The following is a 26,820-nucleotide window of genomic DNA, read 5'->3' on the forward strand; positions in this document are numbered from 1 at the left end:
TGTTTATAGTTCGTTTCTTTTAGCATTAGAAATAAGGTAAACAATCTTGACATTGAAAAACACGTTTTAAAAATAAATAATGGCAAATATGTAACAGCTATGAATCTAATACGATCATTTATATTCTTCTGCTTTCATAAGTAATAGTTACTGATTTTTAAAAAGCGTGTTTCAATTAAAATACATGTCAAGATCGCTTACCTTCTTTCTAATGCTAAAGAAAACGAACTATAGATTGATTCGTCGAGGATACACTTAACAGTGATAACCCTATAACTCTATAGGGACTATAGGGAGCATTCCATGGTCTAGCGTTGTCCCGTAAATGCGTGAGATTTTTGAAGATTTATAGGTAAAGGAATTTATTTTTCGTTGACAATGGAATGACGAAGGATCAAAAATATGTTAATAAAAAAAAACTTCGACTTGAAAAAAATATAATGTACGAAATTGAACGTGTTTGTGCGGGGCAACCCGTGGAATTAATTTATAGTTAGATTTTTTAAGATGTGCGAATTTTAGGACTTTATAAAATTCGGACAGAGTAATAAATTCTAACTATAGGAACTAGTTTTTTAGGTGTACTGTAGTGTGATGCGTAAGCTTACATAAAAAGGGTCAGTCATACCGGATTTCGCTGTTTTTATACATAGCTTGTAAGTGTTTTCAGGTTATAATATAAGAATAATATAGGCTAATATCAGCAGCAGTACCATTTAATCATGTATATGTTTATTGTAACATATGTAATAAGCCTTTTCATGTAATATCGTACCAGTAAGTGGTTATAGCGGCCGTCAATGTGATAACCTGATAACCAATATCAAAAATATAAGTGTCGTCTTAAACTTACAGATCAGGCGGTCTAGCATGAGTTGAATTGAGTTGCGTTCTCGCGTTATTTATTTAAATTGTATATAAATGGAATGACAAAATGGGATCGAAAGAGCATGTGAATCTGAGTAGAAATAACATGAAATATCCGAAATCCGTATTCGTCAAACTAGATATTGCGGTTTTCTGCGGGTTTTATTATTCTTGCCATAGGCTGTGCAATTTACCAATTAAGGCATAACGCCATACTAAACAGTGATACTTAGGTACTGTGGAAATGTAGCTAGCTTGCTCTCTGGGCCAAATCATGACAAAGGCATTTAGTAACACATTTGTATCTTCCAAATCCTGAATTTTAAGTCGATTTCAAAGAACCACCGCATTTATCGAAGCCTAATTGACTTTAACCTGTCACGAAGTACTGTAAGAACTAGTAGAAGACTAACTAAAGCATCATTCGTTTCGCTTTGGTTTAAATGATCTAAGCCGATATCAGCCGGTTAGTAATAATTTGAAGTAGGTACGAAACTTCTTGGTCTCACCGCTCAGGCCTATTCGGCATCTCTATGAATGCGGTGATAGACGCTTTTATAAATATCACCAAAGTCAATTCAGTTGCCAGTTTTATAGTATAAACGCCTATAATATTTAACATGCAACAGTTTCATTTCGACTTCAAGTTAGAGACTTCCATTTGTATTTGTACTAGGTAATAGGCGTTTTCCAAACGGCTCCAACGCTTTTTAGGTGTAATGTGTAATTACAATTGTTTGCTCACATTCAGTAGCTTTACCATTAGATGTAGATACGTATAATAATGTAGTTTTAGCTTTTTACGGGTTGGCAGCTTGAGCTCTATTTTTTTGTGTCCCTAATACTTCAAGTGGTGTGGTGTAAATAATAATCGACACGCATATTATTGATTGGATTCTAGGAAAATTGTGTTATAAATCATACATAGATGATATGTGTATACTTTCAATACGTTTAGTGGGTAGTTTACATCACAATGTTTATGTCATTGACGTATATCTCAGGACGGGCCTTACGTGCACTAAAAATGGTACTAGTTCAGCGGTGTCACTTACAAATTCGAGCCGATCGTGCAATCTAACGCAACTAGTTGCGACCAATGGCGCGCGAGATGCTAACTCATCAACCAATCGCGATGTAGCGGTGTCACACTGCTGTACTGGCCCCATTCTTGCCCCATTTTTATTGCCCGTAAGGCCAGCCCTGAGATATACGTCAATGGTTTATGTACACTACTCCATATTATTAAAGATGCCGCCTCATGTCATTTTAAATCCATATGAATTCCGTTCTGTATTATATAATTAAACAGTAAGAATGAATCGCTTTAACCTATCTATTCATTTAACTTCGCTCAGAAAATGCACTTCTTTGCAATTTATGCTCAAAATATTGTATTAAACTGGTAGTGAAAAAGACAAATAAGGGCCGATATTATTTAATTAAGATAAATTCTAAGTTTATGTATGGTATTACTGGGAATTGATGTGTTTATTTAACGATGTCGAAGATTTAAAAAAACCTACGTACCGTAACGCGCTGGCCACGACATTGCGCGACTGGCTTCGGCTAAGGCGACAACCATAGGTTGGAGCGAGACACAGCGATCGGACTTTTCGTTCCCATTCTCACCTAATGGTTTTGCTCAAAATAACTGCTATGATCTGAAAGTAGAAAAATAAGCCAGCAGTTTGACATTCCTACAAAGCAGGAGCTCATAATGGTACTTTAGAAGTCCGATCATTGGGTAGTTTACCTTATTTACTCCTAAATGTATCTATATATCTATTATAGTTATAGTTATTATAGTTATTGTAGTTATAGGATTTATGTATTTGGACTATAGTTGAGAGTATTTTCCCTTTGGGGTGTGCAACCATTTTGACCCGAGGGCCAAGGCCAGGCCTTAGATTGCTTTTACGGATTGTACTGTCTCTTTTCCTCTCTTTGGCCGGATCCGGCCTGCGGGCAGTAGTGTGACCACTGATTTACGGTAACTATATATCGTCAGGTGACAAGTAGAACCCACTAATTACCACCACAAGTTCATAGCCATAGTGAACCATATTAGTACTACAAGAAGGTTGATTTTTGTTTAAATATTTTTAGTAATTAGTGAATTTTGCTTGTCATCTGACGATATACTTATTGTAGTGACTGTATAATGGATAAAAAATGGAAGAATTGTTTTATAATTTAAAAAATAATAGTTAATGTGTGGTTTTACTGTGAATCGATTATATAAACGTATTGGACGTCATATAATTCTAGTCAGGTTTATGTTAAATTTAAAATACATATTTATATGCACGAAATGACAAATGTAGTATACAATGTTCACTGTTTGCGGGTAAGGCAGTTAAAATTAAAATTAACTTAATAATTGACACTTGTCAATAAAGCTATTTTTGTAAATTGTTTTTAGGTACATGAAAACTTCTACTACTTATTACTTTTTAAAACTCCCAAAACGCCAAAAAACTAAATACGGACAAATCCGTCTATGGGATACATATTAGTATTCCTGCTGAAACGATATGTAAGAATTGAGAACGGTTTTTTTTTTAATTATTAATACCTTTCTATTTTGGTTAATATTACAGTGCGTGGTGGTGTTATTCTTAAGTATATTAAAAAGATTGCAATATGAAACCCTATCACTGAAGTTGACTCTAGAAAATCCAAAAGTCTATTCAGGTTAGTGTGAATTACATTTACATTGAAATGATTTCACCTCGTAATATATAAGTTATAGTAATTTAAAAAATATTATCTTGCCTTGGAGTAGATTAGATTTTTGTACGGATTATTGGTTGAATTTCGAATGATCTTAGTTATTTTTAACCGTAGCCCCTTTTTCTGTACAGAATAATTAAAAACGATGTTCATATACCGGGTGTGGCATGTAATACGAGCAAAAAATTAAACTGCAGGCTGCACTCCTCATTTGTTCAGCGACTTTAAAAAATAACTTGTATTTTGATGTTTAATACACTTTACAGTTTTTTCTACGACGCAATGTATTGCAAAATTTTGTTATGTGTAAGGCATGACACGCAACGTCAATCACAATGATAATGGCGTACATTGAAGATAATATTTATTTTGTATGAAAAATCGAAGTCTTAAGTCTTCATTATTTTTAAAAGTTGCTGAACAAATGTTGGTCAGTTTGAGGAGTATAGCCAACAGTTTAATTTTTTGCTCATATTACAGGTCACACCCGGTATAAGTCTCTTTAACCGATTGTAATGGTATCTATTTAAATAATATATCATAGGGTATTTATGATGTGGACCCCACAAAATACTCTGATGTAGGTAACAAATAAAATCAGATATAAGTAACCTAATTTTACAGTTGTATTGTATCGCCAAATTGCATCCGTCAGTCATTCGTATATATGTTTAAATAAAATGTATGTATAAATAAATAAAATATGAGTATGTGTCTCTGATTGACACTGCGGTTCACTGGTAGAAAAGCATATGTCATCTTGGTGTTTTGTGAAAAAAAGTACAAAACAAATTCTAAATACAATTACAATGACACCAACGATAATTATGTACTTGTATTATTATAATTTTCATTATAGATTTAAAGCCAAGATTATACCTACTTATGTATTTGTTGGTACGATTTGAAGATGTATAAAAATAATTTCTCAGCACTTACTCGTACACATCTTCAAGATCGGAAAACATTGGGAAATATACCGAATATTAATAATATATTTCGATAAAAATGCATTTCATATTAAGTTATGCAGTTTTTAAGTCATAAAGATACATATATAAATAAATAAATATGTCCTATAATATTCTTACACAGATTGACTAAATAAGTCCCACAGTAAGCTCAAGAAGGCTTGTGTTGTGGGTACTCGGACAACGATATATATATAATATATGAATATACAAATACATAAATACATAGAAAACACCCAAGACTCCGGAACAAATATCTGTGCTCATCACACAAATAAATGCCCTTACTGGGATTTGAATCCAACACCGCGGCTTCACATGCAGGGTCACTACCCTCTAGGCTAGACCAGTCGTCAAAAAAAAATGTTAATATGAATGCACTGCTCTTCTTGTTATAATATTATTATAGGCTGAATATCATATAATTATTATAGTATAAGTTAGATAGATCTAGATGACAATATATTGTTTTACCATTTAGTAATACAATTTTTTACCTAAATGCTCAACATATTATGATTGATATTTATTGTAATAATGTTTGATTTATACATGGTTTTATTTTTTGTGTTGGTAGAATTTAGTTTAGAAGGTTGTTTAAGGGTTGCAATTTTGTGGGAGGTGTATTATACTCGTAATTAGTGATGTTCCTCAGATTTTGTTATCACATTATTGTTAAAATTATATATTTTGAAAATAAAAGTTGACATGACAAATAGTTATCTTTTGATACCTTCTTTAAGACACTCTAAAACATTATTTCTTTATATTCCTAAAAACGACTTCCATAAGTAATTGTGAGCAAATGTAGTACTATTAATAATACCTATTAGAACGCGATTACAAATCATCATCATATTGTTATTTAATAAACCTGTTAATTTAAATATGGCGCTTACAACTGCCTTTTCTCAAACATGCAATGAAATGTCGTCGCTCCGGGCGTTATATCAGGCTTCGAAGTATCACGTTTAGGGCGGAGCAACTCCAGAGAACTCTAAAGGAATTTCATACGAAATTGAAGGCCTAGGCCGGGAAGTAATTTTTTTTTAAATTCTAATTCTAAATTCTAGGGTCTGTGTCCATGAACAGGCTAAACAGCCGAATTATATTTTTTTTTTTTATATTTTTAGTGAATGAATGGTTATCGGACCAAAATATCCGTGTTAACGCCTGTTATACACGAACCGCACGAACGTACTGATATTAAGAATACGAATCTGTATGATTCAATGTGTTGATGAATAAATTTAACATCTTGTCTATACGTAAGTCACCAGAGACTATAGACAATATTTAAAATCCTCTGTATTTATTTTATTTATTGAAATTGAGATTCTTATTATCAGGTTGTGTATAATGGCCCTAATAGGGTCTATTCGAACACTACACACGCGAAATACGGATGACTTCCGTAAAAAAAAGTCGTTATGGCAGGATTGGAAGGAAAATTAAAAAACTTTTGTCGTGTAGCTAATATTTGTGGTTAATATTTATAATTTGTTTTTTTGAGTGGTGAATTTTTCTATTTCATTGCATATGTTTGAGAAAAGCACTATACATGCCTAGCCGTGAAAAGGTCTTGTCGACTTCGTATCACTATCCGGCCTCCCTACGGTCGGCCGTCTATACCTACTCACCCGGCAAGCCCTTCTTTCCCGGCGTCTGCAGTAATGTACTATTAAAAAAATTTAAAAAGTAATTTGGGCGACAATAGTTTCTGGCGGTCTAGCATGAGTTGCGTTCTCGCGCGCGACTCCATACTTGAATTCGCGCAAGATGTATGGAGTCGCGCGCAATAACGCAACTCATGCTAGACCGCCTGATGTGCCACTTGTTCCAGTGCATGATTCCCCCGGAACCGCTGAAATAGCACACATTTTGTTCAGAAATCCGTGACAGCGGTTGTTTCCGCACGCGAACACACAAGTGCACATAAGATCTATGGTACTGATGAAAAAACCTTTCTCTGAAGCGAGGATTACCTTCTTCTTCTTTACAAGTAAGTTTAATGTATAAAAGGATATTTCTGCCGCCTATCAAACCAAATTTCGACAACGAACGCGATCACAGACGCAATATATCCCACCAATAGCACAGTAAAGGCGATGACCTGCTCCTTCAGGCCTATCTTGGACGCGGGCCGCGGCTCCGAGTACAGGTTGGGCAGCGACACCTGGAGCCCTAAGGCGCGGCTCGTCCAGGTGTAGTACATGCCCGTCAAGCCCGTCTCGAATAGACGCATCATGTACATGTCAATTACGTCCACGAATGGCAATTCTGTAAAGAAAAGAGTCATACTTGTAATCCGAGGTCTCTGGCATTTTGATTGCTTGGAAACTTGGAATTGATTGATTATCGAAGCGGCCAAGGTGCTCACAAATATCTGAATACGCCTCTATTGTCAAGGTGTTAGGGTGCGTGTTCAGATATTTTTGAGCACCTCAACAGCTCCGATATATTATCTGATGGCGACTGTACCCAACTATGACTATGACGGTCGTCGTCAGTGTCGAGCATATACTTCGCTCACATGCGTTTTATGCACGTTTTGTGGCCGAGGCGTTTGCTGTTCTTTTAGAAGAGAATGTAAACGAAGAATTAGGTTGGATTGGCTGAGTTACCCGAAAGACCGAGTCACATGGTTATACTTATTATCATATCTTGAAATTATGAATATAGAAAACTTACCCAAATTTGCAATATACGATAAGTAGAAGGAGCGAACACACTCATTCATTACATATAATGTAGGCCTGCCGGATCCGTCTTCGTATTTCATTAGGATAATCATAATCGCATCAGTTTTCCTTTCCAAAGTCGCAGTGTTCGAGTGATGCGCAACGTATTCGAATGAATCCGAGTCTTCCATTTGTATTACCCGAGATAGAAGGACGTCTCCAACTTCGTTGACAGACTCATTTATTAAGGTGTAAATGGATGGTGATATTTGAATTACAGTGTCCGACTCCGCGAGATGAGACAAGCTGTATAACACGTCGTATCGGACTCGGGTTGTGAATATGTAGTTTATGTAACTCTATAAAATGAAGTAAGAATAATATTTCAAAGCTTCAGATAATAGAAGAGCATGATTTTAAGCAATAAATAAAAAAAAAAGCGGCCAAGTGCGAGTCGGACTCGCCCATGAAGGGTTCCGTATTTAGGCGATTTATGACGTATAAAAAAAAACTACTTACTAGATCTCGTTCAAACCAATTTTCGGTGGAAGTTTACATGGTAATGTACATCATATATATTTTTTAGTTTTATCATTCTCTTATTTTAGAAGTTACAGGGGGGGGGACACACATTTTACCACTTTGGAAGTGTCTCTCGCGCAAACTATTCAGTTTAGAAAAAAATGATATTAGAAACCTCAATATCATTTTTGAAGACCTATCCATAGAAACCCCACACGTATGGGTTTGATGAAAAAAATTTTTTTGAGTTTCAGTTCGAAGTATGGGGAACCCCAAAAATTTATTGTTTTTTTTCTATTTTTGTGTGAATATCTTAATGCGGTTCACAGAATACATCTACTTACCAAGTTTCAACAGTATAGTTCTTATAGTTTCGGAGAAAAGTGGCTGTGACATACGGACGGACAGACAGACGGACAGACAGACAGACAGACATGACGAATCTATAAGGGTTCCGTTTTTTGCCATTTGGCTACGGAACCCTAAAAACGTCGAAGACTTGCCTGATATTCCGCAAGCAGCATAATTGAAGCATACAAGCAGCTAGCTCTAAATAGAAGTAAGTTGCTTCTTCGCTTAAAAAAGAAGCCGAATAGACCAGCATTTATAGAGTTCAAGGTGTAAGAGAGGAGCGTAGCAGCTCTAGTATTATTTATTTTATTTTTGATCTTTGCAAATGCCCACATTATGACTCCAATGCTAGTGAGGCAGCCGAGAATAAATAGCCACTGCGGAAAACTATAAGCGTTGATAGGATACCGCCAGAGAGGTTCCTCTTCAGGTTGTTTCAAAATAACGCAAAGAGCGTCACTTGCAACGGGATATACGAATATGTAGCGCTGTTGCCCCGTGGTATATTTCGTCATGAACCTTGAGTTGAAGGACAAGTCCACATCTTTTCTCACTACATGTCCTAAGCTTCCTGTTATAATTCCATTCTGCTGCTGATACCCATACTTGTGGGAGTCTGCGCCCAAGGATGGCAAAGATAAATTAAATTCAAAGTGTGTCACTATATCAGACATTACGAGTCCGTCCAATCCACAAAACCCGCCACTGGTTTCCTGACTGGTTTTTATGTAGATGTCGGTACCTTCACATTCCTGAATAGCCGTGGGGAACCGGTAAAAGATATTGCCTCTAAGGGGATAGTGTCGAGTAAGCCTCCTAGATGCTTTACTGGACTTTATTTCTGGTAATTGTTCTTCTCGAACAAGTTTAATGGTTCTGTTATACAATTCCCCTTCGTTTGACTTTATGCCATCATAAACAACATATTCGTTCGGGCAGACATACGGCAGACTTAAGAAAGCATACATTATGCGATGTTTGTACCATAAATCATTTAGAAATTCTTCAATTTTATTGAAAGCCTCTTCATTTAATTTTCCGTCTACACAATTATACACGCTATCTTCAGTGGTAACTATAATAAACAATGATGACCAATGTGATGTTAGCACAGAATCCAGTACTGGACTATCAAGCACATTTGTATTTAGATATTTTATAGTAAAGACTATATTAGGGTTTTCTTTCAGTATAACTATTTTTCCGTCGCAAATAAAATCTGCCACATCATTTACCAAAATAAGGGAATGATTCTGTGGGCTTAGCACGGTAGCAGTTATCACGCAATATGGTATAAAATATGTGAATAAAACGTTAGTTACCGACGATTTTATCATGCATACTATGGTAGCAGACGATATATGGAGTTATCCACATTTGACAGCGGTAGATGACAGAAGACAATTTGCATAACATGGGGGTTGGATAATTTGACATATTATCCCATTTTGACAGTTCAACTTAGTTAATTTTATCTAAGTGCTTCTTAGGTGACGATAAGCCTTGTCGTGAAAGCAAAACTAGTGAATAAACCTATTACAAATACAAATTACAGGTAAATATCCGTTTTTCTATGATTATATTGAGAGTTATTAGTTACAATGTTCCGCTTTATATAATATAGTCAATATTTTGTTTGCAGGGAAGTCAAATTTTATTATTCCTACTCGCGGCTGCTGTTGAAGAAACAAAGCGTCGAAAAATCTCGTGCATAGCTTTAAGAAACGCTTGCAACCCGTTTGATATGCCAGACGAAGAGTTTCGGCATATTTACAGAGTGTAAGGAGTGTGCAGTGCATTTATGTGCCGAACTTAACGCAGAGTCTCAAAACGGTGATGGATTACCAAAACACCTTAAAGGTAAAGCTTAATAAAATTGTAGTGTTTCTTTAAAGTTAATATGTATTCCATGTAAGACAGGCGTCTCAATGACAATGCTACTAAACTCTTAAATACTATCTCATATTATAATTGTAAAAATTAGTATGTTAAGATATTCTGTTGCACAATCTTATACTTACTAACAGAGGTTACTTATTTAAGCCACTTTTTACCTCAACATTCATATCCTAACCTAAAGGGGAAAGTCTACTTACCTAGGTACAAATATTACATCTATGTTCTTATTTGTTTTAGGTTTTAACAGTATTAGCTGTAATACTGGTAGCTGATGGCAACTACCAACGCGGGACTAGTCAAGATGATGGCTTGTCCATTGGCCAGACTACTGTAAGTCAATACCTTTCTCGAGCAACTTGCACACAGAAGGTAAGTTCTCTTGAGCACTGAATTAAGTACTTACTAGACATAAAAAACTGTGACGTTCCACTAGGCGTGTCTTAGTAACTTTTTTGAATAAGTATGAGTGTGGCTGTATTGTGCAATGAGATAGGTAACTATTGTTTGATAGTTATGTTAAGTAGTTACTGGGTCTAGGATACATACTGTTATTCTTCATATTCAATTATTCATTATGTGAAAAAAACTGACAATCACAATATAAATTCCTGAAAATCTACCATGTGTAATTTTAAGTGAAATTGTATATTGTGAGATAAATAAATCATATCATATCATAATCTGGGAATGCATTTAAGGTTTAACTAAGGCATCCAGTTCTAGTTCTATTGTGCTGTATTGTTGACAAACATACTTAGTCATATTTTTATTCAAAAAAAATAATACAGGCCTATTGCTTGATGACTAGCGGAATGCGCAGCAAGCAGCAACCTCGAGTCTAGGACAAAACTTAACTTTCATATTTTTGGTGTGCATCAGTAAGCGTTCATATTGCTCTTCACGAGACTCCAATGGATAATACATATATATAAAAACTAGCGGATAATATATATAAAAACCAATGGATATTATTCCCCGAAATGGTCGTTCCCGTCGATTAGTTACTAGTAGCTATATTTTGGGTGCAAATAGCCTGCACTCATGTGAAAATATTTCATTCATAGCTGCCACATGAACCTGCTGTTACTTATTTCCTTATTTTTCTTCCAGAAAACTTCTCGTGGATACAGGGGGAAATTAAGGAAGGCGCTCCCCGAGGACTTCCTAAGCATCATGCACAAAACCGGCTGTTGTTAAGAGCCCATCAACCTGCACACTAGCGCCACTGCTAAGTAATCGTGATTATTTCAATTTAACGAAATATATTTAAAAAAGGGGGCTGCTACGCATTGTATCTTGTATTAAAGTACCTTTTGAATACTCGTACATCAAACTAGTTTCTATGTTGCTGGATTCGTCAATCTATGCGTCCAAGTTAAAACGGCCGTTTTTGTTTTGAGTTTATAGATTGACGAATTCAGCAACATAGAAACTAGTTTGATATATTCACAAGGTACTTTAATACAAGATACAGTACGTAGCGGCCCCCCTTTTTTAAATATCTTTCGTTAAATTGAAATAATCATGATTATTTAGCAGTGGCGCTAGTGTGCACGTTGATGGGCTCTTGAGAATGTGCGCGTGCGAGCCAGCTTAATAAATACTTATTTCGCCTATAACCAACTATGTTTTACTATCACACAAATACCTACCTCATCTATTTACCTATTTTTCTATGGTCAATCTTCATACAAAACAGCATTCCCCGCATGTAGGTGTCGCTTATTCTTATTTTTCATTTTAGCGTACAAAATCTGTCACTGTTACTACTTATAGCTTCTAAACGTATTTAATCCGACTTTCATATATATACACTATAGTATAATTAAAGCATTTTAAGCACGTTCTTATTTAAAGACGCATCTAGTTAGTCTGTGGCGGTCAAAAGGTTAAATAAGAATATTCCTAAATGCTCTATTATGCTATAAGTCTACCTACTTTAGTAACTATAACTACGGTCAGACAGAGTTTAATACTCTAATAATTAATGTTAAATTTTAAAAAACTATGTTAAATCCATTAACAACAATGTCAATATTCTCGCGGCGTTGGCACTGTTGTCAGTCTTCTATGTTTACTAGGTAAGTTAAGAGCCCGTCAACGTGCACACTAGCGCCACTGCTAAATAATCGTGATAATTTAAATTTAACGAAAGATTTTTTTAAAGGGGGCCGCTACGTATTGTATCTACATAGTATTAAAGTAACTTTTGAATACATCAAACTAGTTTTATGTTGCTGGATTCGCCGATCTATGAACTTAAAACAAAAACGGCCGTTTTAACTTTGGACGCATAGATTGAAGAATCCAGCAACATAAAAACTAGTTTGATGTATTCAAGAGGTACTTAAATGTGACGGAATCTATGAAAAGGGACCTTATTGTCGATGGCGCTTACGTCGTTATTAAAGATGCTCCGATATAAATATAATGCCGCGCGATGTAAGCGCCATCGACAATAAGGTCCCTTTTCATAGATAATGCCCCAAATACAAAATACAGTACGTAGCGGCCCCCTTTTTTAAATACCTGACGTTAATTTGAAATAATCACGATTATTTAGCAGTGGCGCTAGTGTGCACGTTGATGGGCTCTTAACAATATCGGCTCTGTGCTGCTGGAGAGAATATTATAAATGGGTAAATAACACAACTATTGCCAAAAAGATAAACCAAGTTTATTTTCACATTAAATTATGGTATACAAACAAATCATTAATTGTCGTCCCCGGTGCGAAAGTGCCCATGATGCTAGCAACTTTTCAACGCTGGATTACTATGGGCAGCTTTTGCACCAGGAACGGCTCGGAGCGAGGGCCGTAATGTATAGGTATACATAGTAATGACCTGAAAAGGGAAAAAGTGTTTTGGTCTCAGACACACTCAGAGTACTCAGACAACGATATAACCGGAGAGTTAGCCACGGAACCCCTTTGTTGCCCATCCACTCACACACCCACCGCTGAACTGCTGCCATGCTGGATTAATTAATAATGATAGTATGGCCCACTAACTAGAGGGATTTCGTTGCTCTATAAATTGCATAAGTACCTATTTCCGTGGCTAGCTCTTAGACTAATATATATAATATACAAATACTTAAATACATAGAAAACATCCATGACTCGGGAACAAATATCTGTGCTCATCACACAAATTAATGCCCTTACCGGGATTCGAACCAGGACCGCGGCTTCACAGGCAGGGTGACTACCCATTAGACCAGACCGGTCGTCAAAACATATATATGTACTTACATAAGAGAATTTGGGACGTTAGCCGCGTACCCTGCCTCGTTTCCAGCCTTGGCCACCGGTGGACTTGATCACTTTATCTTTAGTGTATGACATATATTTCAATTTATAAGAACTGAAACAAACTACTAATGATGTCGCGGGGTAAACTATAAAAATACTAACGCGTTGGCCACATTGCGCGACTGGCTCCGGCTAAAGCAGGGAAGGCTAGATGGGAACGAAAGGTCCGATCGCTGTGTCTCGCTACAACCTATGGTTGTCGCCTTAGCCGAAGCCAGTCGAGCAATGTCATGGCCAAGCCGTAAGGCTAAAGGCTTCGTCACACAGGCGCGTTTTCCGGGCGGGGCGTTAGCGGGGCGCGCCGCTTTTACATATAAAACGCTCACGCCCCGCCCGGGAAACGCGCCTGTGTGACGGAAACTTAAGCGTATGCTGAGACGCAGGCGACGTAGGTCACGCAGCGCAGCACAGAGCGATTTTTGTAAAGTATAGAACGTCCTTTAGGTACGCACACTCCAGAGTAAGGACGTTCCATACTTTACAAAATCTGCTCTGTGCTGCGCTGCATGAACTGCGTCGCCTGCGTCTCATAATACGCTTAGCCTAGTGGCATTATTCATAAAAGTGTTACTGCCCTGAATTAGCTATGAATCGTTTGTCTTTATCTGTCATTTTGACTTAGATAAAGATAAGATAAAAGATAGTTTATTCAAGTAGGCATAATTACAATGCGCTTATGAACGTCAAATAAAGCTAGGTAGACCGGCTCCCTTATGTATTTGAAAGAAAGGGATAAAAAATTATTTAACTAAATCAGGTCCGTAAAGTTTTATGAATAAGGTGGTAAGTACATATCTTGTCAAATAAAAATGATATTTTTGATAAAAGTTTTTATTGCCGACTATAAAGGCCCCTGTACACAATGGGCCATCGCCGGCCAAACCAAGGGACGCAGCCATGCGGTAGAATGAGATAGCAATATCACTTGCTCCCTCTAACGCATAAATGCGTCCCCCAGAATGGCGCATTGTGTACTGGGGCCTTAACAGGCAATTAATACCTACTCATAAAAACAATTTCTAAGAAACCCAAACACAAATTAGGTTGCTTTATATATATCAAAGAGTTTCTTTGCCCACATCCTGCGTCCATCATCAGATATTCGGTGGTACCATAATATTGCGTTATCAGTTATCACCCAACTTAAATAATGTATATTAAGTTTTAGCTCAATCGAATAAAGAGACGTGGGGTCTAATTTATCTTGTAATATGTACTTGATACATACATTGCAACTTAAAGGTTTGTTAGAAAAAACCTTTTAAATACCACTGTAATAGTTTCACCTACATATGCTTAACAAATAAACACTTTTACTATTGACTTCGAAATGCATGGACGTGCCTGCTGAGAAGTGTGTTCCAGGCAGAAAGTCAGAACTTTTTTTTGGCGCACTCTCTCGTTCTATAGCTAAATATTATGACTATCCCTTTTCTAAATAAGTCATTAAATAATTGAGGCTGCAGATTTTAGTTAATTTCTATCGTGTCCTCGATAACTTGAGTGTCCTCCAATATGTTATGACTGAAACAGAAACAAATAGATTAGATGAGGTCATGATTCTATAGTGGCGCAGGCTAGTACAGAGGTTCATTTGCAAATTATAAGAAATTAATGTCATTTTTAGAAAGCTGTCGTTTTTAAGTCAGGGGGATTTTATAGTTTCATTGGTCCGATTTCGTTTCGACTGAAAATAAATTAAATTTTGTTCCAGTAACTATTAATCCGTTATTTAAAGCATTTTTGTTTTTATTATTTTATTAAAGAGTACCTATTATGTATTAAAGTGTAGTCTATGCCACCTGCGGCATAAAAACATACCAATGAACATCTTATTCAACAATATTTGTCTCAGTAGTTAAGCTTTTATGCTAGGGTAATACACGACACAAACATACCCACACACATACATACATACCTACATACATAGGCTGCTAAAATCATAATTCTTCCCATTGTCACGTATACAATCAAACCACTTAGGGTATTGCAAATGAAAACATTTAAAATAAGAGTACCTACTTAAATCTTTCAATTAAACTGCTGGCAATACACACTAGGCTATGCCTGCGCAGTTTAGCATGTACACTGTACAGTTCAACTGCACAGGTAAAGCCGGTTTGGAAACTGCAGTCGAATGCCTTTTTACCTGTGCAGTTAGACTGTACATAAAAATTAAATATTAATAATATTTTATCCTTATGTCTTAGATTCATGGCACAAAGTGTGGTGGTGTTTTTCTTTTGTCAATACACTTGAATTCTTACATACAAAACCAGCTTCTACAATATTCAGACAGGGTAAAAAAACAATTTTGAAAGTGAGGTCTACGGGTTCCAAAGTTTTTAATTGTTGTTACAATCATTATGACCTTTTTCTGCAGTGTGAAAAAAATGTCAATTGGTAGTTTAGTAGTGTATCTTTCAATGTTGTTAACTCTAGTTTACCAAAAACAAGTATAACAAACTAGAACTTTCTAGTTAGGTAATTAATCTACAGTTGGATCAACTTTTACAACATCCATTGTTGCCATGACAACTTCATGCAATTATAGTAGTCATAGAACAGTTTTTAACAAACTTTTGTCACTTAGTAGAACATAGTCATAGAAGAAGATCAGTGTCAATAGTTTTAAATGGCACAATAAACTCTTCATGATTTTAGTTTAAGAAAGGTGTACTTACATCTCCAATCCTTGATTCTTCTGGATCCATTTTAGACAAGCCAGTTCTCCCGGTAATTGGTTGAGTTACCGCTCACTGCTAGCGGAGCCTGGGTTGCTGCCACATTGATTTTTCTAACTTTGCAGCTCAATTAACGACAAGTCTGACAATAAAAATAGAATTTATAGATAATTGACACATTTAACAGCTAAATTGTATTCAGTGATGACTTGATGACCCTACCTGCAACGGTAGTTAGAAACTGGATTTGGGCTAATATCAACAAGATAAACAACAAACATTAACACATTAACTGCCAGCGACTCACTAGGGGAGTTCACTGTTCGTAGGCGCTTTTTGCTACATACGGTTTTTCCCGTGTTATCGGCTACACTCGTAGCGCGTAGCTCGCGCTGGCACTGAATGTTTTAAGTAATGCTAAGTTATGGATGTTTCTTGTGTCCATACTACAAACTTTGCTTAGTTTGAGATGAGGTTGATCTGTATTAATTATTAGCATAGTACTTACCGACTTCCATGCCTGCTGCCACTGATGCCACTGATCTGTACGGATCGTGCTCTCATAGAACTTGTATGCAGCACTGCACTTATCTCTGGCTTCCGAGAGGCTCATGGTCCTCCCTGTACTCCCTGTAAGCGAACAGGGGATGCTGAGTTATATATTTTGCTAGCATTTTCTTCTGCGTCAAAGAATCGACTGAAAAACATATTCATGACAAAATCATTTATGATCAAACGAATTATAACTTTTTCTGTAAATAAATTATTGGTTTTTAGAGAAACTTACATTATGCGTGGCATTTTCTTTAGATTTCACAGCAAATCAGTATTTTTCTTCAACTTGGTTTGTATTCTGATATTTTCACTGATCACGCGCGTACGCGATGCTTGTCAATGTCAAATTATTGTCAATTGACTCAATTGTCAAACACGATTATCCGTGCATGTTATAATGTAGGTCAATTTGTATAAAGCTGTCACTCATTTAAACACTTTTCAATTTGGAAGTGTAGTAATAAAATTGACTATTCATGTTCAAACTATGTCCGACACACGTCCGACATATGAATAAGGGCAGCCATTGAATAGATTTTTCATAAGCTCTACGCATAGACAGTCGTGGTCACTATCGTATGATAGTCGATAACTTTATTCAATATCGACGTGGTAGGCTTATCGTAGCTCGGGGCCATGCTCAGCGATATGACAAATTTACCAATAACGTTAGAAGACAACGTATCATACCACGTGCAATATGATACGCCCGTGCTAAGCCCGCTGATCATGTATACTTTTTATTAAAGTGTCTTTAAAAATTACACTGCTGTCGTTGTCGATGTCAATGAAAATTGTATGGTCGCTATGAGAAAATGATATTGATAGCATGTTTCGTGTCTCTTCCTCTAAATATAATCCTGACTCATCAAAAGCATGAGAGGAAATTGCAATAAATAAAATAATGATAAATGCTTGGTTATATAACTTCATTTTTGGTCAGTACTGCTTTGGTACCAAGTCACGATAAAACAAAACACAAAACGAATTGAGAATGCATCGAGTGGGAGAGTGCTGGTTTTATACGCTACATTTTGGACTGATTAAATTTTTTATAACCATTAAGTTGATTATATTGTACGATGTCAGAAACGACAACTTATTTTAACTTTATTTTAGTTGTAGCTGTATTAAATATTATGTTGTAGGTACCATCGCCCACACTGTTAACTGACCTGTTCGTACCTAAACCTTATTACAATAGGCATAAGGTCCACCGATGGAAAGTTAAGATTGTTGCTGTTTGTACAAACAAATTACATCCAAAATCCATTGCTGGCAAGATTGAGGTAGATTGTCTTTTATGACTGTGGTGACGCCTGGCGAGGAAAGATCAATATTTGCTGACAGTATCGACACTGAATGGTATACAAAAGGCGTATTCAGATTTTAAAAAAAATATTAATCTCATTCCGTCGCTCCCACGCTAGTTTGCGATCGAGAGGTGCTGAGATTTAACAACAAATTAATATAATATTTGGAAAGTCTGACTACGCCCCCTCCATGGTAGTTTTATTTGCGCATCAAACTTGGCATTATCGCGGCTTCATCTGTTCTGTAGTAAAGTTTGATATTCAAAATTGTTCATACAAATGGTGCTTCAGTTTTGACGAAACAGCATTTCTAGACAGTGTTTGATTTAATATTTAAATTAAATCAATAAGGTAGTCCTACTTGTTTAATAAATCTGTCGACCCTAATTGTAAACAAGGATATGTGATATAGGTACAATAATATCGTGATGAGTTATATTTACTCTTTCAGTTATACCTCCCACATTTCCACATATTCTAAATATGAAGTTCGTTATTTGTTTAAACAAATACGTGCGTTTAGAATTAAATTAACACTTTCATAGTATAAAACCTGTGTTCAATTGTTTTGGCCTTACTCGTTTGTTCGGCTTCGAGGATGGCTAATATCTGGATATTCTTAAGTCTGTTGATTGTTTTTAGAATTGCAAATGGAAGAATGCTGGACGGTCTCTTTATTCAGCCTGAGATGATGAAAAATAGGGTGGAGATTCGGAGTGGAAATGATTACTTGGACTATAATCCTGAACATTTTTCGAAGGACATAATTATAGTAGAGGTGCCGGTAGAAGATAACAATTTGAATACGATTATTGAAATAAAACAAGCGAAAGAAGAATTTGAGAATGGCAATCTTGAGCGTGACAATCACATTGATGTGGAAGAGCCTAAAAAAGAAGAAGTTATTATCATACGTTCACTTTAAATTATTTTTATAAGTTACGTTTGTATTGTAAAAAGTAAAAATAAAGGATTAGTAAAAATAATGTTACTTTTAACTTTTTACTTTTTACTAAATTAGAAATTTTAATAATCTAGGAATCTGTTGGGAACCTTATATTTCTAGAAATTCATCGTTGTGTATAATATGTATCTCTTAGCGAAATATGAATTCTTGTCTAACCTTTAAACGAGCAATTCTTGCATATTTATTTATTTATTTATATATATATATATTTTTTTTTTATTTATTTAGTAATTAAAACTTAAATCTATCATTACAGGTTTTACCTAATGCGATAGATAAGCGACACACCAATAATCAGAGTTATTGACAATATAAATAAAATTTTAACTTAAAACTTAACTTAATATTAACATAGTGGCCTTAGTGAAGTCATTCAGGGAGCACGTAAATATGTCTAACCCCAACGCAACTTTATTGACAGTACGAATAGCCCTCGTTAGGGGAGCTTCCTTTAATATAAATATATATATATATTTCGGGGATCTCGGTAACGGCTCTAAAGATTTCGATGAGATTTGGTATATGGGGGTTTTCGGGGGCGAAAAATCGATCTAGCTAGGTCTTCTCTGGGAACACGCTAATTTTTGAGATTTTATATGTTTGCCGAGCAAAGCTCGGTCTCCCAGATATTAAATATAATATAAATAAGAAGGTGTTTAAAGGTCTGATTTATTTGTATGTATTGAAGTTTTTTTTAAAGCGTAGGTATGTCGTAGTTGTTCTTAACAGACTACTCGATCTCTATTTTCATATTATTTAAGTCAAACATTTTTAGCAGTCTATTGTGTTTGGCTATGTGTCCTAGACAGATTCAAATATGTTTGAAAAAGAGAGATTATTTAAAGTTATTTTTTTCTCCCCGCGTTCTAATACTATGAGACTAAAAACCTTAATAATTCAGACAGTCAGAGTACCTACTAAACTTCGATTTACATATTTGACGTCTAGTCATGCAAAGTTATTTAAAAAAGTTTAAGTAGTTAAATTGATGTTTTAGTAAATTAAGAAATTCATTTCTTATATTCATATAAGCATATTTTATTTGGCAAAAACAGGTCGTCAAAAAAAAAAGAAAAAACATATAAAAATAGGTAATTTATTATATTAACATACATATATAGTATCTATATACATCCGTATTAAAAAATCCATAATAATTACGAGTAGAATAATAAGATTTATAAAAACTATTTGTAAGTAAACTATGATCAACACATCATCGAGTCCAATGTCAAAACTTTACAGTGTTTTGTCACTTAATTTCTGAACAGTCATCGATCGGGCAGTCCTTAATTTATACTAAATTAACTTAAAATTATCGCTTAAACTTAGCCCAAAAAAGTGGGGAGGAACTTTATCCTGCGGCCAGCTAAATTAGACAATCCTTGCTCGTATTGCTGGGCTTCAATATCCGTCAGCAGATCATTGCTCGGGTTATCGCCGCGCAGGGACCTCTTCGCCACCTTATGCTCGGGCGCTTGCGTGTCAACTTCTGTAGTGGTATCTGCGGCTACAACCAGCGGCACCAGTACAGGCACGGTGTCGATGACTTCGATCACCTCCAGCAGGGCCACGTCAGAAGCGGCCGTGGTAGTCTCGCCGTCGTCTGAGGGAACTGGGACTGCGGTGGTCACCGCCAGCACCAGCGAGAGAAGGACACACAACGAGGAAGCCATGATGTTGATGGGCTTCTAGAAACTTCTCTGCTTACTGGGAATTATCCCACGAAAATGCTCTTGGTATTGAGTCTTCCGACTGTGCTTTGTTTTTGACAACCTGGTCGTCTGTGTTACGTTATATACTCGGCGGGATCTCAAATTGTGCTAAATGAATTATTGCCCAGAAAAGGAAGCATTGACGTATTGTGCTTCATGTCTGATAATGACAATTGCAAATAGGTTCAATATCATAATGGCCGTGAATGTGTTTTGTTGTGGTTTACTATGAAAAATGATGAGGAATGCTTTACATAGTGTATCACTCCAGTTTACTGAAATAACATTACGTGATACTGTTGTCCTTCTATCTATGTTATCATTCTTGTTAGAATTGCTTCTGAGTAAGTAGGTATTAAGAGTTATTGTTAGAAATATTACTCATACTTGCATGCGTCAAGATTTTACTAAAACGGAATAAAGACGAGATAATATCGAATTTTAAAAATTCATCCTAACCGGTGCATCTGGCCTACTCTTATAAATATAGGTTGGTATATTAATGCGAACGACAGATACCTAAACTCATATCAAGAATACAAGAACATAATTACGATTATATTTTAACATTAGAATAGGCCTCTTCTCAGATTGGGGTGATTAAACGTCGTAGTTGTATGGATGTTACCCCTATTAAGGTGCTAGGGTGTGAGGATGAACACCCTGCCGACGGCGAGCGGTACTGCCGTGCCGGCGCGGTTATAGAAAGCAGCCGTACAGTATCCTTTTACCAATTTTTCCTGTAGCTACTTATTTTATTGTAATGTAAGGTGATGGGCGATTCTCAGAGATGACGTTCGGTGCCTGATTTCGGTGCCGAATTTTGTTTTTTACTTATTTGATACACAACTTTATTTCCTAAAATCTAGCCTTAATATAAAAAATATTGGTAGTGGAGGCCTCCATTAGAACCTTATAGTTTCTTTGATATTTGAGATTTAAAAAACACCGAAATCATGTGCAGGCACTGAAATCAATATGCGTCACCGAATTCAAAAATGCTTACACAGAAATCACACTTCAATTTTATATCTAAATTATATTATAATTTATTTATATTTTTATTCTTATTTGATGATAATTGATAAGCGATGTAGCGAGGCTAATGATATAGCATAGCTTACATAAATTTAATAAATAGTACCTTTGTTTACTCAAGATTTTACAATAACCAAGTTGCGGCTTATGAAACAACATCTCTAGAAGATATCCCACACTAATTGACTATCCTCATACAATAGGGCGATGTATGGTCCTGAAACGAGTTTCAGACATGTCGACCACAAATTCGCACATAAGTGCTATGAAGAAGAAAATTTTTGTTTCACACAATCCAACGGCACACTCATCAAAAATAAACTTATGTTACCTACACCCGATAAACAAGATACTTTTGAGTGGTGTTCAATGCTCAAAAATATGCACTTATAAAACAATGTAAACAATACAGAAAACAAGTTTCAAACAGTCAAATTTCTATTACACCTTATGTGTATAATTGCATGAATTCTATAGTGATTTAAATTGTATTTTTTTTTCCTTATTTTCTCGTAATGCATGTTAATTATAAGATGTAAGTAATTATTTTTGAAAAGATGTGTCCCGCCGAGTTTGTTGCCGGTCCCATAATGGGATACCCTCCTCCAATTGAGGGGGGATTTAAATCTTCTCGGGGCAGAGGTGTAGGGTTGGAGCCGGTCTACCTAGCTTTATTTGACTTTCATAAGCGCATTGTAATTATGCCTACTTGAATAAACTATCTTTTATCTTTATCTTATCTTTATCAAGTATTTTGCTAGACTTATAAATATGTAGTATTTTTGAATGACAGAGGTTTAAAGCGTGAACTCCCTCAATTTAAAACTATTTGAAGTTGTTGACTAATGCTTAAAGATCAAATCACCTATTAATTATGATCTCCTGCACCCTCACACACTTGAGCTAAATTGTAACTCCGATATTTAAACATAAATACATCAGACATTGAGGGTTGTTAAAACATTGGCTATATTGAATTTGTGTTCATGGCTATGTTTTAGAAATATTGATCAGTAGGTACGTTCAGTGCCTTTGAAACGATCTCGACAATAGAAGGCCACTTTATTTGTAATCCATTGTTTTGTGGGTGCAACACAAGTTATTTTAAACGAAGTGGGATTAACTGCATTTATTTAATATGGCTGACACGTTTAAAGGTATCGTGGTGTAGGGTCTCAAGTGATACAGAGGACAAATTCACATAATATACTCCATTGGTTTGAAGATAAATCAAGACAACAGCGAAAAGAGAGAAAGAAACATTGGGTCTACGATTTTCATTATACGTCTCGTGAAACAAAACACTACTCATTGTAAACTAATGATTTTGTTTACTTATACTATGACTTAATTTACGTACAAGAATAGTTTTACGTTTATAAAGCGTATCTTGAACTTTTAGAACTAAGTTAGAAAATAAAGTACAACAAACTAGTTTACAAAGCAGGATTTGAATTCAGTGATCACTTTTTTGATATCGGTGGTCAAAAAATCCACCGAAACCAAGGAAATCAACACCAATGATGTCAAAATTAATCGCTTTTTAGCAATTACAGAAATAGTATGAATGATACAGAGGAGATGTAATAATGATGGGTTTAGGTACTTTCGAGGATTTCTTAATCACTTGCATAACGATAAATGCACTAAAACTGTGGGAGAAAATTGCACCACCGATCTCAAAAAAACATAGAACCAAATCCACCGAATGACAGAGAAACATTTAAAAAACTACCTTAGTATACTGTGACTGCACCTCTACTTTATTCAACGGTTAAGACACAACTAAAGCATACTTTGTTTGAGCCACTGAGTTCCTGGTCTACAATTTTGTAAGAGTACCGACATGGTTTGTAAATTACACCGAAATCAGTCAACAGCCCGGGACACATCGTAAATTTGGTTTTATTCAATGTGTTGAGCAAACACATTACTTTGATATAAAGAATATGATCAGTTAACTAATACCTTATGCGTGAACACCGATAATAACTCCGATATAATGACCCATCTTGAGTAATAATTTTTTGTTTCAAAAAATCTGGGCGCGGGACACGCCCACCGAACATCATTTTTCGCATTTCGATATTTTTTTAATGTATTATATAAATAATAAATAAATAGTTTGATAGTGTCCCAGACAGAATATATGCTGAAAATCATGCCTGAATTAATTCAGATTTATTGAACAGTAAATTCAATAACTTTTTGCCCCGGACACGTAAAAATGGCCCTCCTGAGAAATGCCCTGATATAACTTGCCAAAGGCCATGGCAGGATAAGCTAAGTGAATCTGCCCCCAGCGAGTTTTGGCTTGTAATTTTTTTTGATGATGTGGCTTTGTATTGGTAACAAGTATGCAAAATTTGAACCCCCAAAAATTTATAGTTTTAAAACAAAAAATAAAAAAACGAAATATGATCTTTTTCAATATTTTTTTTTCTAGCCAGCCGATTTTGACGTGCGTCACGTATAATGTGCATCTATACTATAGAAAATTATATTAAATTAATTATAGGATATATTGCCATACAAAAAGAAAAATCTAGGTCAACGGCTTTTGATTCACTAAAGTGTCGAAATATACGTTTATTGTGGAATAAACGGTCGTATATTTTTATCCGTTAATTTAGTAGTTGTCTTTTTTCACAGCTTCAAGGGACTGTAGGTCTGTAGACCTGAGTATGAGTGGTATAGTTTTAATTTCAACTCGATATCTCCACGCGTTCCCGAGATAGAGGGTCTTGACAGACAGAAGGATGGACGACAAAGTGATCCTATAAGGGTTCCGTTTTTTCCTTTTGAGGTACGAAACCCTAAAAAACCGGCCAAGTGCGAGTCGGACTCGCGTTCCAAGGGTTCCGTACATTAACTCCGACTCACGCTTGACTGCACATTTCTAATAGGTTTTCCTGTCATCTATAGGTAAAGAACTATTTTGTGTATTTTTTCATAATTTTAGACCCAGTAGTTTTGGAGATAAGGGGGGAATGGTCATTTTTTGCCTATTTTCTTGAATAACTGCTAAACTATTTATCCTAAAATTATAAAAAATATATATTTAAATTCTTACAATGAGCTCTTTCATTTGATATGTAACGCGATATAGTTTGAAAAACTTAATTTTTTAATTTTCTCATTTACCCCCCAAAAATGGCCTCCATATTTAAAATTCATTTGTTTACGTTACACGTCTATCTTTGGGTCACAAACTTATATATGTGTGCCAAATTTCAACTTAATTGGTCCAGTCGTTTCGGAGAAAATAGGCTGTGACAGACGGACGGAAAGACAGACGCACGAGTGATCCTATTAGGGTTCCGTTTTTTCCTTTTGAGGTACGGAACCCTAAAAATAACCTAACCCCCCCTTACGAAGGTACAGATGCAGCAATAATTAACACAATTTGGTCGCATTTCACTCTACAGTTTATACCACATCCATATAAACAAACAAAACATGAAGCCTAACTTTACATTGGACATTTCATACCGTTAGTATTGACAACCAAATTCGATTGAACCTTAGATGTTAGGTGGATCGTCTGTGACCGTACCTTTAGAAACACTGGGTAATCAGAATCACTCACTATAAGCGCGATTTATAAGGAATTGTGATGAATCACTTAGCCTTCCGTACATGAGAGATTTAAGGGCAGCATTCTGTAGCTACATGAAAATCCAAGCATCACGTTTTATTTTTAATACTTACTTATTTTAGCCAAATAAATACTCTATACTTAGTGGATATCCGTGAAATGCGTAAGTAGGCACCAAACAACATAAACATTGCACACCTGAATGTTTTTTATGTTTAATAAATTACAAAAATGCCCATTCAAGCCAGGTGCTAAATCTCATGTTGTCTTTTATTTTTACCAACTTTATCGGACCGATTTGGTATCGCATTAGCATCTCTTGTGAAACGACGCAGGTGCCAGTATGCCCGAGATCACGCGCCAAACGGCTTCCACAAACAACGGTGCACATTATCTAGTGTACAGTTTCAATAAAAGTAATGGCTTGTGTAAATCTCCGATTTACTTATAAGCCATAACGATGGGTAACGAGCATGTTATTTGCGAGTTTTAGACGGACAATATAGGATCTATCGGAAATGCGTTCAATGTTCTTTGCCGTCGCGTCGTTGGCGCTGCTGGCCGCTTGCGCCTGCGCCCCAGCCGAGCAGGATGTGATCCAACACGTCCCCCCAAAAGCAGAAGTAACACTATCAGCTACAGCAAATGGCGCTGCTCCATCTGGTGCTGCGGTAGAAGGTGGATCTGAGCTGAAGAGCCCGGCCGCAAGGGTCCGCCGTGACATCGGCGGTCAGGAGAGCGACTTGCTACCTTCGGCCAACCAGATCGACGCCTCGCCCTTCGGAGAGACCTCTCAGCTGATCGGCCGCGGCGGCATCAGGGTGCTCCCCGCGTACCTCGGCTAAATTACGATGACTCAAGCTATACTTAGGACACGGACAACGACACGAATATGCCTTACGTATTGAACAGCAAGCAATTAAATGTATACATGTGAGCCTTAAAACTTAGACCCTTTCAGTTCAACCCATTCAGTTTTTTTTTGTTTAATAAATAATATAAGAGTTAATTTTAACACCGTTCGTTCGTTTGTTTTATTATTCCTCTCACTTTTTGTAAATATTATTTGCTTTGACTTTACTTTGGTCTGAAACAACAGTCGATAATACGATAATCCTAGCTAGAATAATACTAATTGATTTAAGTGAGTTACTCATGATTAACGTCTAGTTTCTAATTATGAATATAAAAGTAAATACCGCACACGTACCATGGAAGTTCTAGTTTCAGCTTGTTAAACGATGAGTGCAGTCAACAAAAAAATATTATTTTTATACATGTTTTCCTTATTAGTTTACATAAGTAATGGGCTTAATATACCTAGTAAATTACAATCAAATGATCAAGCTGTATGGATTCCTGATGATAGTAAACCAATTCATAATATTAAAAGAAGTGAAATCATTGACGAAGCCTTACAACCAATTATTGTTAAAGAAGACGAAATTATTGAAACTGCTGCAAGTGGCAACGAATTTGTATATCGTCCTCTATTCGTGTATCGGCGGATTGAACATAGCAAACGAAGAATCAATATGTATAATGCATTTGCCGGTTAAAATAATAAACAGTTTACGCACTAGGTACTAGTTGTTAGGTGAGTACAA

At 35.9% G+C, this 26,820-nt stretch overlaps 1 protein-coding gene across 1 annotated transcript; it reads right to left on the reverse strand.

Moving 5' to 3' along the window:
- Nucleotides 1–6,582: 6,582 nt before the first annotated feature.
- On the reverse strand, nt 6,583–20,538 carry LOC134655357 (uncharacterized). The gene is made up of 4 exons (XM_063510806.1): nt 20,216–20,538; nt 8,281–9,388; nt 7,266–7,614; nt 6,583–6,854 (listed from the first exon to the last, which is right to left on the reverse strand). The coding sequence occupies exons 1-4, from the start codon at nt 20,536–20,538 to the stop codon at nt 6,583–6,585; spliced, it is 2,052 nt and encodes a 683-aa protein (XP_063366876.1).
- Nucleotides 20,539–26,820: the final 6,282 nt, after the last annotated feature.

The sequence above is a fragment of the Cydia amplana genome, chromosome 16, assembly GCF_948474715.1.
Source record: "Cydia amplana chromosome 16, ilCydAmpl1.1, whole genome shotgun sequence".
Classification (NCBI taxonomy): Eukaryota; Metazoa; Arthropoda; class Insecta; order Lepidoptera; family Tortricidae; genus Cydia; species Cydia amplana.